The sequence below is a fragment of the Ictidomys tridecemlineatus genome, chromosome 5, assembly GCF_052094955.1.
Source record: "Ictidomys tridecemlineatus isolate mIctTri1 chromosome 5, mIctTri1.hap1, whole genome shotgun sequence".
Lineage (NCBI taxonomy): Eukaryota > Metazoa > Chordata > Mammalia > Rodentia > Sciuridae > Ictidomys > Ictidomys tridecemlineatus.
This window is the reverse complement of record NC_135481.1, coordinates 150,350,597-150,365,942: the sequence shown is the minus strand read 5'-3', so window position 1 is coordinate 150,365,942 and position 15,346 is coordinate 150,350,597. Positions and strand designations below refer to the sequence as shown.

Below are 15,346 nucleotides of genomic sequence, written 5' to 3'. Positions count from 1 at the left end.
GTTTTTGTTTCCTTGAAAGTTATCAAAGAAACCATTTGTCCCATAGAATTTTCTGCAGCTTAAACTTTCTAATGTAGCCTTCTATCACTTATTGTTTGTCTAGCATCTGTGTGTCTTATAATTTGGTGATTTGATGATTACATTTAGACCAAATACATACTAATACATACTAATAAAAGGTAGATATTGTCTTTGTGTGATGTTAGCAGCTTTTGGGGAGAGGCAGTGCTGGGGATCAAACTCAAGGTTTCTGAGCATGCAAGGCAAATGTCCCAACAGTCATTTCTGAGGATGGCAAAGGTTCTTAAATTAGTTTATTATAGTTTCCAAAATAATGCTAGTCTGATTCTTAGTAGGAATACATCTATAGACAGAGACTTTCCTTCATCAATAGTTTTGTTGTCTTAAGGTATAGAGTTCATACAGGAAAAGAATGAGATATATTTTTTTCTGTTCATTTTCCAAATTTTTAAATAATTAGTTGCTATGATGCTCAAATTACATGGTTATATGGTTAAGTAACACTCTGCTGCACTTATGGAAATAATTATTCCACATCTAATAAAACAACTTTTTGTGATCAAGAATAATTTTTAAGAATAAAATGATACAAAGGAAGGAAACTGCCAGAAAAAAGTTATTAAAGACTTTGAAATGGGCAACAATAAAAATAAAAATATCTTGCTAGGGTACACTTCTGAACTATTTGTGCCTTTCATTTCTGTATTGTATTTTTAAATTCTGAAAGTTGTAGAAAATTTATAGGTGTACAAACAATTTTTGACAATATGAATAAATGAATTCTATCTGGTGTAACGTAACCAATTATCACCCTATAGATAATGACTAATTTTATATATTTATATATTTCTGCACTTTTGATTGCCTATGTATACAACACAATATTTGAATTCTTTGTTGTTGTAGTTTTCAGTACTGAGAACTGAATCCAGAGGTGGTCTACCACTGAGATACAACCCTATCCCATTTGATTTTTTTTTTTTATTTTGAAAAAGGGTTTCACCATATTGCCCAGGCTGATCACAAACTTGCAATCTTCCAGTTTCAACCTCCCAAGTAGCTGGGATTACATGCATGTGCTACTGTACCTGGCTTTGAATTCTCCTTTGAACAGCTTGTATTGTCCTATTGGTTTCCTCATTAAACAAGAAATTAAATATAATCTTTAACATATGTTTATTATAAAAACATAGTTGGCTTCAAAGCATCATCCAAAAGTAACTAATGAGATATTTTGTTTGGTGTCTGTGTCTCTGGTCATATGAAACAGAGACATAAATGCTCTGTGTTGTAATCAATGATATCAATAGCCAGAGAGTCCTCTGATAGATTGATAGCTTTCTTACTTCCAGGCTTTTTGAGGCTCCAGGATCATCTTATATATTTCCTTGCTCACATATACAGTCATTTCTATAGTAAGTGCAGATTCCTTTTAATGACAGTGGTATTAAGATAATTACAATTTTGTTATAGAAACACCCTTTGCTATTTGGATGGTCATTGTTTTCAATCGTTTCAGTTGTCAAACATGAGTTCATAATGATGTTTCTGATTCAGATTCTAACCTACAGGGTTTTTATTTAACTACATCAATTTTCTACCTTTCAACTATGTTGAAAAGCTTTGTTCTCACCATGATTATGTATTGCATTCAATTCTATAATACCCAACAACAGTTTCAAAATAACAGTGCCAATAGAACCACCAAAAGGATGACTACTGAAAACAGTTTGATCTTTTTATCTTTAGAGTACAGTTCACAAAGAAGAGTCAAATTATGATGTTATAAACTCAAATGTTTCCTTTCTTATTGTGTGGTTATGCTATACATTAGGAACCTGAATTCCTTTGTTTTATTTAATCTTTTACTAGGCATTGATCCTAAAACTAAATTTCATAATTATATAAAAGGAATCCAAAGTTAAATCAATAAAAGAATAAAAGAAGTTTCAAATAAATCCAGTCATTAATCTGTCTTCTCTCTTCCTCTCCTTCCTCTTATTTATTAAAAGGTAATCATTTATGTTTAAATTTTATATTCTATCCTTTTATCATTTGATTTTTCATTGAAGGCAAGAATGGCATAATACACACATTTTTTCCACCTATTTTGCACTCAATATAGACACTTCCAAAAAAGTATATAGAAATACCCAGTCTTCTCTTTTATCACTGTCTAGAATAATCAGATCCTTATTGATAGACATTTGGGCTCCTAAGTATTTTGTTATTGGCAATGTATTTAGTATTGCAATAAATAGCCTTGTTCATACATCTTTTTATTTATTTGCCAGGATGGATTTGGGATATAGTCTTAGAAGCAAGTTTACAGGACAGAAAAATAAATCCATGTCTTACTAGATGCTACCAAATTCCCCATCACAGGATTGGAACCATTTTTCATTCCCATTAGCAATTTGTGAAAGTGGTAAGGTCTTAACTTATCTGATAATGGCTAAAAAGGAATGTTTTAGTATTATCAAATATAGAAAGACATTAGTATTACCATTTGATACCATAAGTACATCTCCCCCAAATGAAGCAAAATTCATTTTACCTAAAAAGGTACATGTAGGATAGAAAATGAAACAATGTATTTTGTTCATTTAGGAAATAGTTCAAGTTCATGATATTAGTAATTATTTTAGAGATAGTTTTAATAACTGTGACCTATCACTGCATCCTGTGGGAAAGTTTAGCTACACAGAAAAGTGTCAAAATTAATTTTAAGTTACAAGAGCACTACAATATAATTCTAATGATGTGTAAATAAGCCAGCCTGTTCAGTTTCAAAAAGGAGCCCAAAAAGAAATTGCTGCTAGGGATGTAGCTCAGTGGCAGAGCACTTGCCTAGCATGTACAAACACCTGAGTTAAATCACCAGGACTGCAAAAAGAAATTTTGCTGAAAACACTAGACAGCAAAGCTACACTAAATCTAAGAAGAGATTATCTTGAGACTTAGTGCTCAACAACAGACACTGCTGAGAAGTCCAGGGAGTAAGAGACGATAGGATGGGATGTTTTTCGTGTTTACTGGGTTTTTAAAAATTGTGGTAAACACACATAAAATCACCATTTTTATAATTTTAAAAACTAAGGTCAACTATACACAACGTGAAGTTTACCATTCTTAGAATTTTTAAGCTTAGGGCTCAGTGGCATTAAGCACATTCGTACTGTTGTGGAACCATCACCACCACTACTCCAGGGCTTTTCCATCTTCCCAAACTGAAACTATGTACCATTAACAGTAGCTCCCTGTTTCTCTCTCCTCCCTGTTCCTGGAAGCCACCCAGCTTCTATGAATGGTGACTATCTCTAGCTCTAGATCTCTATGACGTTGACTGTCTCCGTGTATGGTCTGTAAGGGGAATCATTTCATGAAATATCTGTCCTTCTGTGACTGGCTAATTTCACTCAACATAGTATCACCCCATGGGTATCGAGTGTCAGAATTACCTTTCTTTTAAGACTCATTAATATTCCATTGTTCCAGTAATTGGTCCTACTGATGAAACAACTTTTGAGGAAAGAACTGTTTGAATCAGCAGCTTCATAACTTAGGAATCTTCTTGGGACACTGACAGCATGTAGGGGAGAGGTGTGTGATGAGCATTCACAGAAATCTCTGTGAGTCACTGGATGACCAGAGAGATAACAGGACCGACTTTAGTGAACAGAACATACACAGCAAAGAATGATGTCTTTTCAAAAATAGTTTGGAAAACCATTGATCAAATGGATGATTACAGCTCTTATAAAGCAGTATCAAAGAATGATGTCTTTTCAAAAATAGTTTGGAAAACCATTGATCAAATGGATGATTACAGCTCTTATAAAGCAGTATCAGGAGTCCACTGAAGAGTGTGAAGATAATCTGATGTCCAGGTTATAACATTACAATATTCAAAATACCTAAATCCCCAACACAAAAATTACAAAGTATACAAAAACAAAACAAAACAAACAAATCCCCCCCCACCCACACACACACACAAAAAAAGCAGAAACAAGCAGGGAAGTATATGACTATGATCTATCATGGGGAAAAAAGAAGAAATCGACAATCAGCATCCCTAAGGAAGCTCAGATATTAGACCATTAAAACTTAAAAAAAATTTATTTTTATTTTTTAAAATAGTTTATTTTATTTTTTTAGATACATGACAGTGGAATACATTACAATTCTTATTACACGTATAGAGCACAATTTTCCATATCTCTGTATATAAAGTATGTTGACACCAATTTGTATCTTCATACATGTACTTTGGATAATGATGTCTATCACATTCCACCATCCTTGCTAACCCCCTGCCCCCTCCATTTCTCTCCCACTCCTCTGCCCTATCTAGGGTTCTTCCATTCCTCCCATGCTCCCCCCTTCCCTACCTCATTATGGGGAATTTTGGCCATCTGAAACATATTCAAAATGCTGAAGAAATCACGCGCAAAAAACAAAGGAAATCAGGAGAAAGATACATAAACAAGTAGGTTATATCAATAGAGCATAGAAAGAAAACTGATAGAAATTCTATAGGTAAAAAGTACAACTGAAATGAGACACTCATAAGAAGAGTTTATCTGCTGATGTGAAGAGTCACAAGAATCAGTGAATATGGGAGACCCACTAGCAAGTGACTGAGTCTACTCCCCTGCTGAGCGGTGTGGCATCCTGCACTGGCCATGCTGCTAGATAGCCCAGGTCTTCTAGGGTTTGAGTGACTGTGTCTTCGTGCATGGGTGTGCCTTCCTACAGCCCCATGGGTGGAGCTATGCTCACCTGTTCCTTTGTAATATTACCCCCTGTCCGGTTTGGGATAGAATGTCACATGGAAATAGCTTTTGTGTGTCCCCTTCTCTTACTGTGCCTTAGGTGTGACCTACCTAGATGTCAGTCAACCTGTTGATAGCAGACATCATGAAGCTAGACTTAGCCCCTTGAAACCTGACCCCTTGCCTCATTTGAATAGCTTCTCCTCAATAAAAGGGGTCAGCAAGTGCAGGCTCTCTCTCTCTCAATTTCTGCGGACCCTTAAGGTCAGAGGAGCTGTCACAGCAACCCCAAAGAAAAAGGTATTTCTGTCTCTTGTGTGGTTATTTTGCGCAGCCCAATTATTCCCATGGAGTGACCCCTGAGTGTTTTAGTCGCCAGTAACCCTGCAATTGGTGTCCCTGGGTGGGCAAAAGGTCTGAGTGTTTAAGTTGCCAGGAAAGCGACAAACATGAGCAATTGAATATTAGCTGGTCTAAGGAACAGAAAAACATGAAGAGAAATTAACATAGCCTAAGAAAGCTATGGGAAACAATTATGTATAACAATGTACCAAAGAGTCCCTCTTTGATCAATTTCTGTCAGCCTCCCCTGAGCCCTCTTCTCAATTAGGCCTCAACCTTGACCTATAAAAATGTGGGAGGGGAGCAGGTGGTGTGGGGAGAGAGGGAGAGTGCTGGGCCCTAAATTAGAGCAGGTTGTGCTCTATGCTTCTGTGATTATGTCAGGGTACATCCTTGTGTTGTATGTAAAAAGATTTTTTTTTTTAAAATCAATTGACTGTACAAAAAAAAAAATGTTTCTAGAGGATCAAGGCCACATCTGTAGGATGGGACCACCCCCGCTTAAAGTGCCTTTCTGAATAAACTCAAGCTTGCCTGGTTATAGTTTGTTCCAGCCAACACCTAAAGATCCACCATCTTCCAGCCTCTCTACGAGGGCAGCAGCCTAACTATAAGCACCAGTTAACAACCACACATGGGTTTCATGTGCACCAGGTTCCCTGCTTTTTCTAATTACTCACTTCTTGACTACTGTGCAGCCCACTTCACCTGTTCATCCTCTTCCTACTCCCTGATTCTTTCTTCAAAATGCCAATCAACTCTATGAACCAGAATTAAGTTCAGTTCATGCTGGATTTTTTTTCTCTGTTGCAATAATATATTACCAATTAAAATCTAATACATTACTTATTAAAAATTTAAATGAGCTGTAAAGACATATTAGGATACATATTTTTAATTTTTTTAATTTTTTAGTTGCTGATCTTTATTTATATGTGGTGCTGAGAATCAAACTACAATGGTAAGCAAGTGCACTGAGCTCCAGCCCCCAAAGAACAATAGAAGAAGGCTGGAGAAGATATGTTGATATACTAATTTAAGACAAAAAGCATTACTAGGTAAAAATAGAGTCTAAAAGAAGCAAGTCTCCAGGAACATCTGACAGTGTTAGATCTGTTTTTTCTCTATAAATAAAACTTGAAAATATATAAAGGAAAAACTAACATAAGAATTTTACAAAATCATGAGAGATTTTTACCATTCTTCAAAAATTGATTTATTAACCAGGAAAATATAATATTAAATATTTAATATCTAATATCTAAATTTAATATCTAATATTTAAACAACACAACAAGGCTTAGGTACTGGACATAAATGGAAATACTGAAAATACATATCCACTTTTTAAAAGAACACTTGGAACATATAAAAAATTGACTAAATATTAGATCAAAGATCATATCACATTTTTAAAAAATTTATTTACTTGGACCATTTTATCTCACTCAAAGCAATTTAATAAATTCAAATGCCAAAACAACAAAGAGTTCTTCAATATTCAAGTAGTTGAAAAAAAATTAAATCACCTGTCCAAGTATGGATCTAATATAAATCAAACCAGATAACAGAAAATATTTAGAATTAATATAACAACAAAACTCCATGTTAGATCTTATGTAATATGAGTAAAATTGCAAATAGAAGGAAATAAATTGCCTAAAATGAATTAGAAAGTGAAAATCAATGCATTATATCTCTAGTCAAGAAAAAGAACCAATTTTATGTCAAGTAGAAAAAAGAAAAAAGAAAATAAAAAATAAATCAAAAAGGAAAGCAATACAAATCAATAACAAAAAAGTTTTCTTGATTATACATAAAATAAATCAAACTTGTACAAGATTGGATCTATTAAAACAATAGAAGGCAAAATAATTCTGATAATGCAAAAAATAATACTGAGAATGTTTATGAGTAAATATGTGATAGAATTATTTCTACATCAAAGGAAAATACTAAGAAATACTTTAGGCTAATAAATCAGAAAATAATGCAAACACGTTCTAAAAATACAAGTGACCAAAACTAATTAGAAGAGTAGAAAAGTTAAAGATATTATTAATGATATCTAACCAGTATTTTAAAAATCTACATATAAAGAAGCACCAGGACCACAGCCTGTGCAAACAGGTAGCTTTCTTCCAAACTTTCCAAAATATTTAATCCTCACACAATATGGCTAAAGGAATTTCCCAATGCAGTTATGATACCAAAACGTTTCTATTTACAGTGGAGAAAATGCATGTCCTGAGGGTTGTCCCAGCCTTATAAAGAGGGTCCTGCAAACAGGCAGTCCTGGGGAACATAACAGTCCCAGAAGAGGACATCCATATGTGGGAGGATGTGACAGCTAGGATAGCAGATTAGTTATTTATAGGGAGTTGATAAACAGGTAAATATGCTAAAGAAAATAGGAACTGAGTTTCTTACTTTTGAAGACATCTACAAACATGGAAAGGGAAATACAGTACAGTATTTCCACTGTAGTGTTGGATAGAACATCAGTTTTCTGTTTTCACAGATGATAGATGGAAGGGTCTCCCCTTACTCTGTGACCTAGAGGGCTGGGCAAAATACTTTCAATGGGTATGAACAAACCTAGCCAACTTGTTTCTAAATTCCATTCTCTATCAAAAGGAATAAAATTTCTGAGAGAAGTAAATGGATAACTCCCAATCTGGGACAGGGAATGCATGATTTTTTTCTGCGAGAATGTAAGAAAGTCCTTCAAGTCTAAAGGGGTATGTTTAAGATAAGTCAGCTTAAGGAGTTCTCCCTAGCCAAATCAGGGCCATTTGAGTATGTGTGTATATATATAATGAAAACAAAAGAAAAATAACATATGGGTCCATATGGACAAAATAGGTAAACAAAATTTTGATGAAGACTCCAATATTTACAGAATTTCAAAGTATCTCCATGCAGGTTATTTTTTTATTATAAAAGGGAAGATTAAAATTTCACAGTAGAGAAGTATGGCAGAAAAATCCCCTTAACCAAAGTGAACAATTACAAAATAACAAGGACAACTTGAAATTTTGTGTCTTCCAATAGGTAACATACCATTGCTTCTGTGATATTCCTGCCAAAATATAAAACTCAAATTTGATGATAAAGACACAGCAAATTCCAGCTGAGGGATTTCTACAAAACAACAAAACAGGCCCATATACTTCAATTGCCAAGATTATGAATGTCAAGCAAACACTAAAGGAACTGTTTGAAGACAGAAAGAAACAATTAAATGAACTCAAATTTGTGTCTGCAATTTTTCGTTAAGTTTGAGATTATTTCTAAAGAACTTGGCATAAACTCAAAACCCAATAATAAAAATGTAGAAGCATTTCAGTCAAATCCCCTTTATGTCAAAAGATACAAAAACTATCAAATTTTAGTCAGAAAAAAAATTTAAAACAATTCATTATCAACATTAAGTATTTGTGACAGGAATACAATAGTTAGAAATTAGAAAAACCTACTTGAGTAAATAAAAAAATCTTAATCATATTAGTGAATGAGTATATGATAAGTTTTAAGTCATTCATAAATTTTTCTAGATATCTCTAAGCTAGAAATAGAAAGGAAATTAAGTAACCCAGTTAAAGGTAATTATAGGAAAAAACCTAATAGCAAGTATCACATTGGAAAAACTTTAAAAATTAGTCCTTTCAAAATCAGAAATAAGAAAAAGCAATATATGTGAGGTCTGCTGTCACCGCTTTGACAACATACAGTGATTCCAACCAACATAAAAGCAACGTTAAAAAAATCAGAATTGGGCTGGGGATATGGCTCAAGCGGTACCGCGCTCGCCTAGCATGCGTGCGGCCCAGGTTCGATCCTCAGCACCACATACAATCAAAGATGTTGTGTCCGCCAAGAACTAAGAAAAAATAAATAAATGTTAAAATTCTCTCTCTCTGTCCCCCTCTCTCTCTCACTCTCTCTTAAAAAAAATCAGTATTAAAATTAGAAATTAACATTATAAATGCTATAAAATTATAATAACAAGGTATGAACAAGAAGATACCAAACTTATTCAGCTATGACCATAGATTTATTTATATTTGGAGCATTTCTATATAAATGAGACAATGTTACAAGTGAATATGAAAAGGGTAAATGCTGAAAACCTGGTGCTAGTCTATCCATACAGGAAAAATATTTACATCTATACCTCACATAAGAACAGATTAAAAACAGGTGGAAATCAAAACTTTGCACACTTGGAAAAAAGTAATTAGGATTAGAAAAATATTTTTAAAAATCTTTATAATTACTAGGATTAGGGAGAAGTTTTCAAAGCACTCTATTAAAAATACTGCCCTTAAAATAATTTGAAGTCAAACCATCTGTATGACAAAGAAAAAAAAAAACAACTAGAAATGTAGATGGCATTTGCAATAGGGTACATGAATTAATATGCAGAACTTGTGAAGAATAAATCATTAAAAATAGAAAAATATTGAACAGATAATGAAACCTGATGGTCAATGAGAGCAAAAGATGTCTCACATCATTAATTAAGCAAGAGGTTCAAATTAATGCCACAATCAAGTATCATTACATACCCACCAGAATGGCTAAACTGGCCAAGTATCATAAAGGTTTCAGGATGGTGGTGATTGGCAACAAAAGAAGGAAAATGCTACATAAAATGCTGGAGCTTAAAAGACATTTGGCAATGACCTTGATTGCTTTACTTATTTCTGGCCTAAGGAAGCACTCTACAGTGTCTGCAAATAGTAAAAAACAGGAAAGAACCTAACAGTCTTATTAACATTAGGGAAAAGATAAACTATTATTTTCCCCCCATAAAAGAACAGATAAAATGAATCATGATAACGTGTAGCTACATGGCTAAACTGATAAAACATAATGGTGCATGGAAAGAGCAAGTTGTGAAAGGTTACAATGTTTCTTATATAAACTGTAAAAACCCACAAAACTATTTTTTTTTTACATATACAGTAAAATTATAAAACCATACAATGGCATGATATCCAGACTTGTTATCTGTGGAAAGGGTGAGATAAAAAAGAAATAAGTGCCTGATCTTGTCTCTAATGTTTGTATTTTGTAATCTGAAACAAAATAACAGGTTGAGTATAAAACTGTTAAAATCTACATGAGGAAACTGTGATATAGTTATCATTACCCAGCATTCACTGCCTCAGATAAAACTGTCAGTGGGTGCTGGTGAATGGTAATTTTTGCCACACAAAAACTTGAGTAGCAGAGCACACAAGGAGGTCATAGCTGGTGAGGTAAGGAGAACAGTAGGCAGGTCATTTACATACTGAAATAAAATGCAGACCAGGAAGAAATGTCTTCAAGGACCAACTGTAGTTTATGAATGAAATAAATGTAAATCTAATTTCTACAGAATGAAATAAACCCCAGTAATCTCTCATATTTCTTCAAACCAATCTCATATCCACCATAGATTCTTGTAGATGACATTTGTCAGCACGGCGGCATAAGTAACAATGTTTAGGTAAAAAAATGTTTACCTATTTTTGTTTGTTTTCTTAAGTGAAAGCATTTACTTCATTTAATGGTTAATCTGCAGAAACTTCCCTCAAAACAATTATACTTATTCGCTCACTGAATAAAATATGTATTGAATCTTTGTATATAAACACCATTTGGCTGTTATGGAAAAATACAATGAGATTATTAACTCTCTTTTGGCTCATTTAACTGATATAACTACAGTATAATTATTTTTCCCATTTTATAGAGAAAGAAATTGAAATTGAGAGCTTAAATTCTACCCGAACCACCATGCTAACAAGTTAGTAGGAGCCATCATTCAGTTTGTCAGGTGACCTGAAGATCCATCAATTAATTGTACTATAATGCAACGCTTTCTCAAAGCCCAGCAGAGATTTTCCTCTAAATTTCTTGCTCTTTCTGTTTTACATGGGCTGAATCCACCATATTTCAGGTTACATCTTTCCCATAAAACCATTCATTGGAATCCGAGTAGAAGAATACAACCATAATTTTAAGCCAGTAATAGCAGCTCCAGACCCAGGAAAATAAAAATCATGTTTGTTTGTTTGTTTTAATTAAGAAGTAACAACTATAATCCTCCACACTAGAAACTTTGCCTGAAACTTCATGTAAACTTCCTTACCTACTAACCACATTGGCATACAGAACATGTAAATCAGAAGCCCACTTTATAGGTTAAAAAAGGTCTGTCTACAAGCTAAAAAACCTACCTAAATTCACAGTGGTGGACCCAGGCAGTCCAATTCCCAAAGCAGGCACGGTTAACCACCAAGCCACTGTTTTATGAACTTTTGGGAGACTCAATGAGAAATTATTTTACATCACAATCCAACACACACACACACACACACACAACAACAACAACAACAACTTCTACAGAACACTATTTACTTCAATAATATGTAGCAAACTCTTTTAAAGATGCTGGTTTTGAGTCATAAAATCTCCTCAAGACATGGGCTTTTAAAAATACATAATGGTTAACTGCTCAAAATCACAATATTTATTAAAACAATGATGGTAGCAAAAAAAAAAAAAAAGAAGAAAACAATGAAATCAAGGTCAGCAACAGAGTTAAGTAATAATTAAGAATATAAAAAAATTGTTATTCACAGAAAATACATTATGTACATTGCTTGGAACCATGCATAATGCATATATATATATATATGAAAAACATAAATATAAAAACACTTGGGTTAAAGTAATAAGGATATAGGCAATTACATCTTTGTAATTTTATAAAGGCTTTTATTTTTCCTTACAAACTAGGGTAGTTCAGAAACCAGATAATAACTCCTTGTGGGGGGGGAATCAAAACAATTTACTTGTGTTCTTTCTTCTTAAATATCTGTTTTAGAACACAGTACAGTTTCCCAAAAGTTTTACAAAGTTAGCAAACTTTTCACACCAAAAAAATGACATTAAAACAAACAAAAATGATTCTGTGTTTTAAATGAAAATTGGGAACTGTACTAACACTAAAGGAACAAACCTTTGCAACACATCCTAAAGCTACATACATTCAAGCGTTGCAGAAACATCCTCCTTCCAAACCCCCTTCCCTTATTCTTTAAGTATTGTGCCTTAGGGTCACAGACCCTTGTCCTGGGAGTCTCTCTGAATCCATCCCTGATTTCAAGAGGATGGGGTTGGACCACTAGGCTCAGGTCTAGCTCTATTCTCCTCATCTGCCAAAGCCTCACAGTACTGCGCTGGCCAGTCCTTGGGGTCTTGATTATGAACTTTGGCCACAAACTTAAGAACTTTCATCTTGCTGGTTTCCAGGTTGGTTCGCGGGCCCCACTGGAATTCGTAGTCTACCGGATCCGTGTGGGGTATGCGTCGGTACTCCAAGTAACGTTGTCGCACAAAGTCCTCGGTAATGAGTTTCTTTGGATCCCCAAAGATTAAATGCTTCTTAGTGGGGTACACCCCCAACCGACGCAGAAAGTCCCAGACCTCGGTCTCCTTGATTGTGTTGCCCTTCATAAAGATGAGCCCTAGAACAATCATCAGTAGGCCCGTAGTGGGAGTGCCCTGGTCGCCTCTCACCTCGGCATCCTCCTCCACTGGCTCCAGGGTGTTGATCAGGATGTAGGTGTTACTCTTGGGCTCAAGTTCCACTAGCTTGTACCCGAAGACGTACTGGAGGCGCTCCGCAGCCAGTTTGAGGAGGTCCGGGAAGATGTCCTTGTAGTCCCCGATGACATGCTTCAGTATGTCGGTCCGCTTGATAGGAATCTTCTTCTGGTCCTTAATCAGCAAGAACTGCACCAGCTCCGCCACCTTCAGCTCCAGTTGCTTCTGGGTCCGAGGCCCCACAGTGGGGGCGGCCTGGGACCGGCGAGCGCCCTGCGAGGAAGAGCCTTGGGTCTCTTGAGAGCCCGCCGGGCCGCGGGAAGTGCTCGGGGTCTCCTCCGAGACGCCGCCTCGGTGGGCCCGGACGTCTCCGCCGCGGCCCGAATCCCTGTCTTTCTCCGCCGGGGAACTAAAGCGACCCCGACTCCTTGGCTTTTGCAACATGTCACCCAGCAACCGGAGCCCGGCGCCAGCTCAGACTCCAGCGGACAGAAGAACGCTCGCCGTAACCGGCGGAAGAGGCAGGAATTGTGGGTCCGAACGAGGCGCGCCTGCGCGGCCTGGGCGGCCTGGGCGGGGCCTCAGAAGGCGCGCGCAGCGTCGGTGGAGCCAGAGCGTCATGCCAGGGAGAGGGCGCGGGTGTCTGCTGGGGCTTAGAGGTGTCTGCATGGCTACTGCGCATGCGGAGAGGGGAGGCTTCTGCGGTCCCTAGGTCCAAGCTACCACTTCGGTATTATTGTGTGCTGTGTTTTTCAAGTCATTCAAATAGAAAGCAAGAACCCAAACTCGCAGGCAAGGGTGCGACCAACTTTTAGGCCACACATACTTTGGTATGTTTTATGGCCGTACTGAGTTCTAAACTCGGGTATGTTTGTAAACGGAGGAAACTCAAAATAATAAATTTTGGAGAAAAATAAGGTAAAGACGAAGGTGAGCCTGGAAGTCAAGTAAAAGTATTTATTCCTATATTAAATGCGCACATAAAAGACCCAAAGGACTCGTAGTTTCTCTACCTTTCCTTGCTCAAATTTACACCTTCCTGATAATAGAATTACTTCTACCTTCCTTTCAGGTCTATAAGGCAGGCTTTCCTCAAAAGCAATATTTCTTCCCAGTTTCTTTATTTATATTTTCGGTGTTACACTTCATTAGCTAGACTGCCAGGAGAAACCCATCCACAAAAGCAGGATCCACTTTTGCCAATAACTAACTTGGTTAAATGAGTAGTTTTATTTATTTATTTTTTTAATGAGTATATCTTTAAAAAAAAAAAAAGTGTAGACCCACAACCACAATTTTAACAGAAATGGCCAAGTGGAATGTTACAAGCAGAGAAATGTGCTCTCTCAAGAGATTACCATTTAATTTGGGGCATTCATGGTCAAGAATTCCAATAATGTGAAGTTCCTAGATTTCTTTTTTAATTTTTTAGTTATAATTGACATAATACCTTTCTTTCTTTCTTTATATGTGGTGCTGAGGATCGAACCCAGGGCCTCACACGCTCTGGGCGAGCACTCTACCGCTGAGCCCCCTAAATTTGTTAATTCTTAATATATTAGCCTTAGGGCTCGAAAAGAAAAGAGAAGAACAGAGGTATAATCCCTTACAATCTATGGTGTGTGCAGTTTGTATATTTTTAATTGTGCAACTCTAATAGCAGAAGAGTCATTTCATTAACTCGAACCATCAGCAATCTGCTGCCATTACTTCTACTGATCTTAGTAAATGTGCTTCTCTATTTACTGACTTGCAAAGAAGAAACTGAATTTCCCTCTTTGTCTTTTTAAAGCTACCCAGAACCTGGGTAAACTGTTCAAAGAACTAAATCAAATTGATTTCCTCTTTAATGCAAATATATTCAAAGGAAAGCAATTCAAAACACATTATTTGAATAATAACATCAAAACACAACCTTATTAAAATTTCATTAAATGTAAGTAGCATAAAATTTTTGTAATTCAATATGAAAATGCAGTCTGATAATGGTACTGGAACTGCAGTAGTAAATGTGAAATCATATTCCATGTTGTGATGCAAACATGCTAAAATCTAGTAAACTATGAATAATAACTTTCTCTTCCACACAAGATACAACATTATGTTCTCAAATGTCAATCTTAATGTCAGGGGCTGCTGTCATTTGAATGTGTCTCCAAAATTCAAATGTTGGAAATTTAATCCCAGTTTAACAGTGTTGGATAATTGGGCCTGATATGTGATTAGATGATGAAGACTCTGTCCTCATGAATGCATGTCATCTCTGGAATGGGTTAGTTATTTCCAGAGCAAGTCTGTTATTAAAGCAAGTTCAGTTGTCTTGCAAGTGTACTCTTTCAGTCATGTGATACATTCCACCATGTTATGACACAGCAAGAGGTCCTCACTAGATGTTGCCCTAGAACCTTGGACCTCCCAGCCTCTGAAACCATGAGCCAAATAAGATTTCATTGTTTCTAAGTTTCTCACTGTGTGGTATTCTTTTATAACAACATGAAACAAACTAAGTCAGAGGCCTACTAATAAAAATATAACATAGTAGCATTCATTTTATTTTACAGTAAGAATTTGTCTGCTTCAGTTTCCTTTAAAATTACAATTTG

General features: G+C 35.8%; 2 protein-coding genes across 3 annotated transcripts in view; both read right to left on the bottom strand.

The window, feature by feature from the left end:
- Entrep2 (endosomal transmembrane epsin interactor 2) overlaps positions 1–15,346 on the bottom strand; it is a 405,772-nt gene that overhangs the window by 104,468 nt on the left and 285,958 nt on the right. The window lies entirely within an intron of this gene.
- On the bottom strand, positions 11,892–13,291 carry Nsmce3 (NSE3 component of SMC5/6 complex). Its single transcript, XM_005320066.5, has one exon. The coding sequence runs from the start codon at positions 13,185–13,187 to the stop codon at positions 12,300–12,302; it is 888 nt and encodes a 295-aa protein (XP_005320123.1). The 5' UTR covers positions 13,188–13,291; the 3' UTR covers positions 11,892–12,299.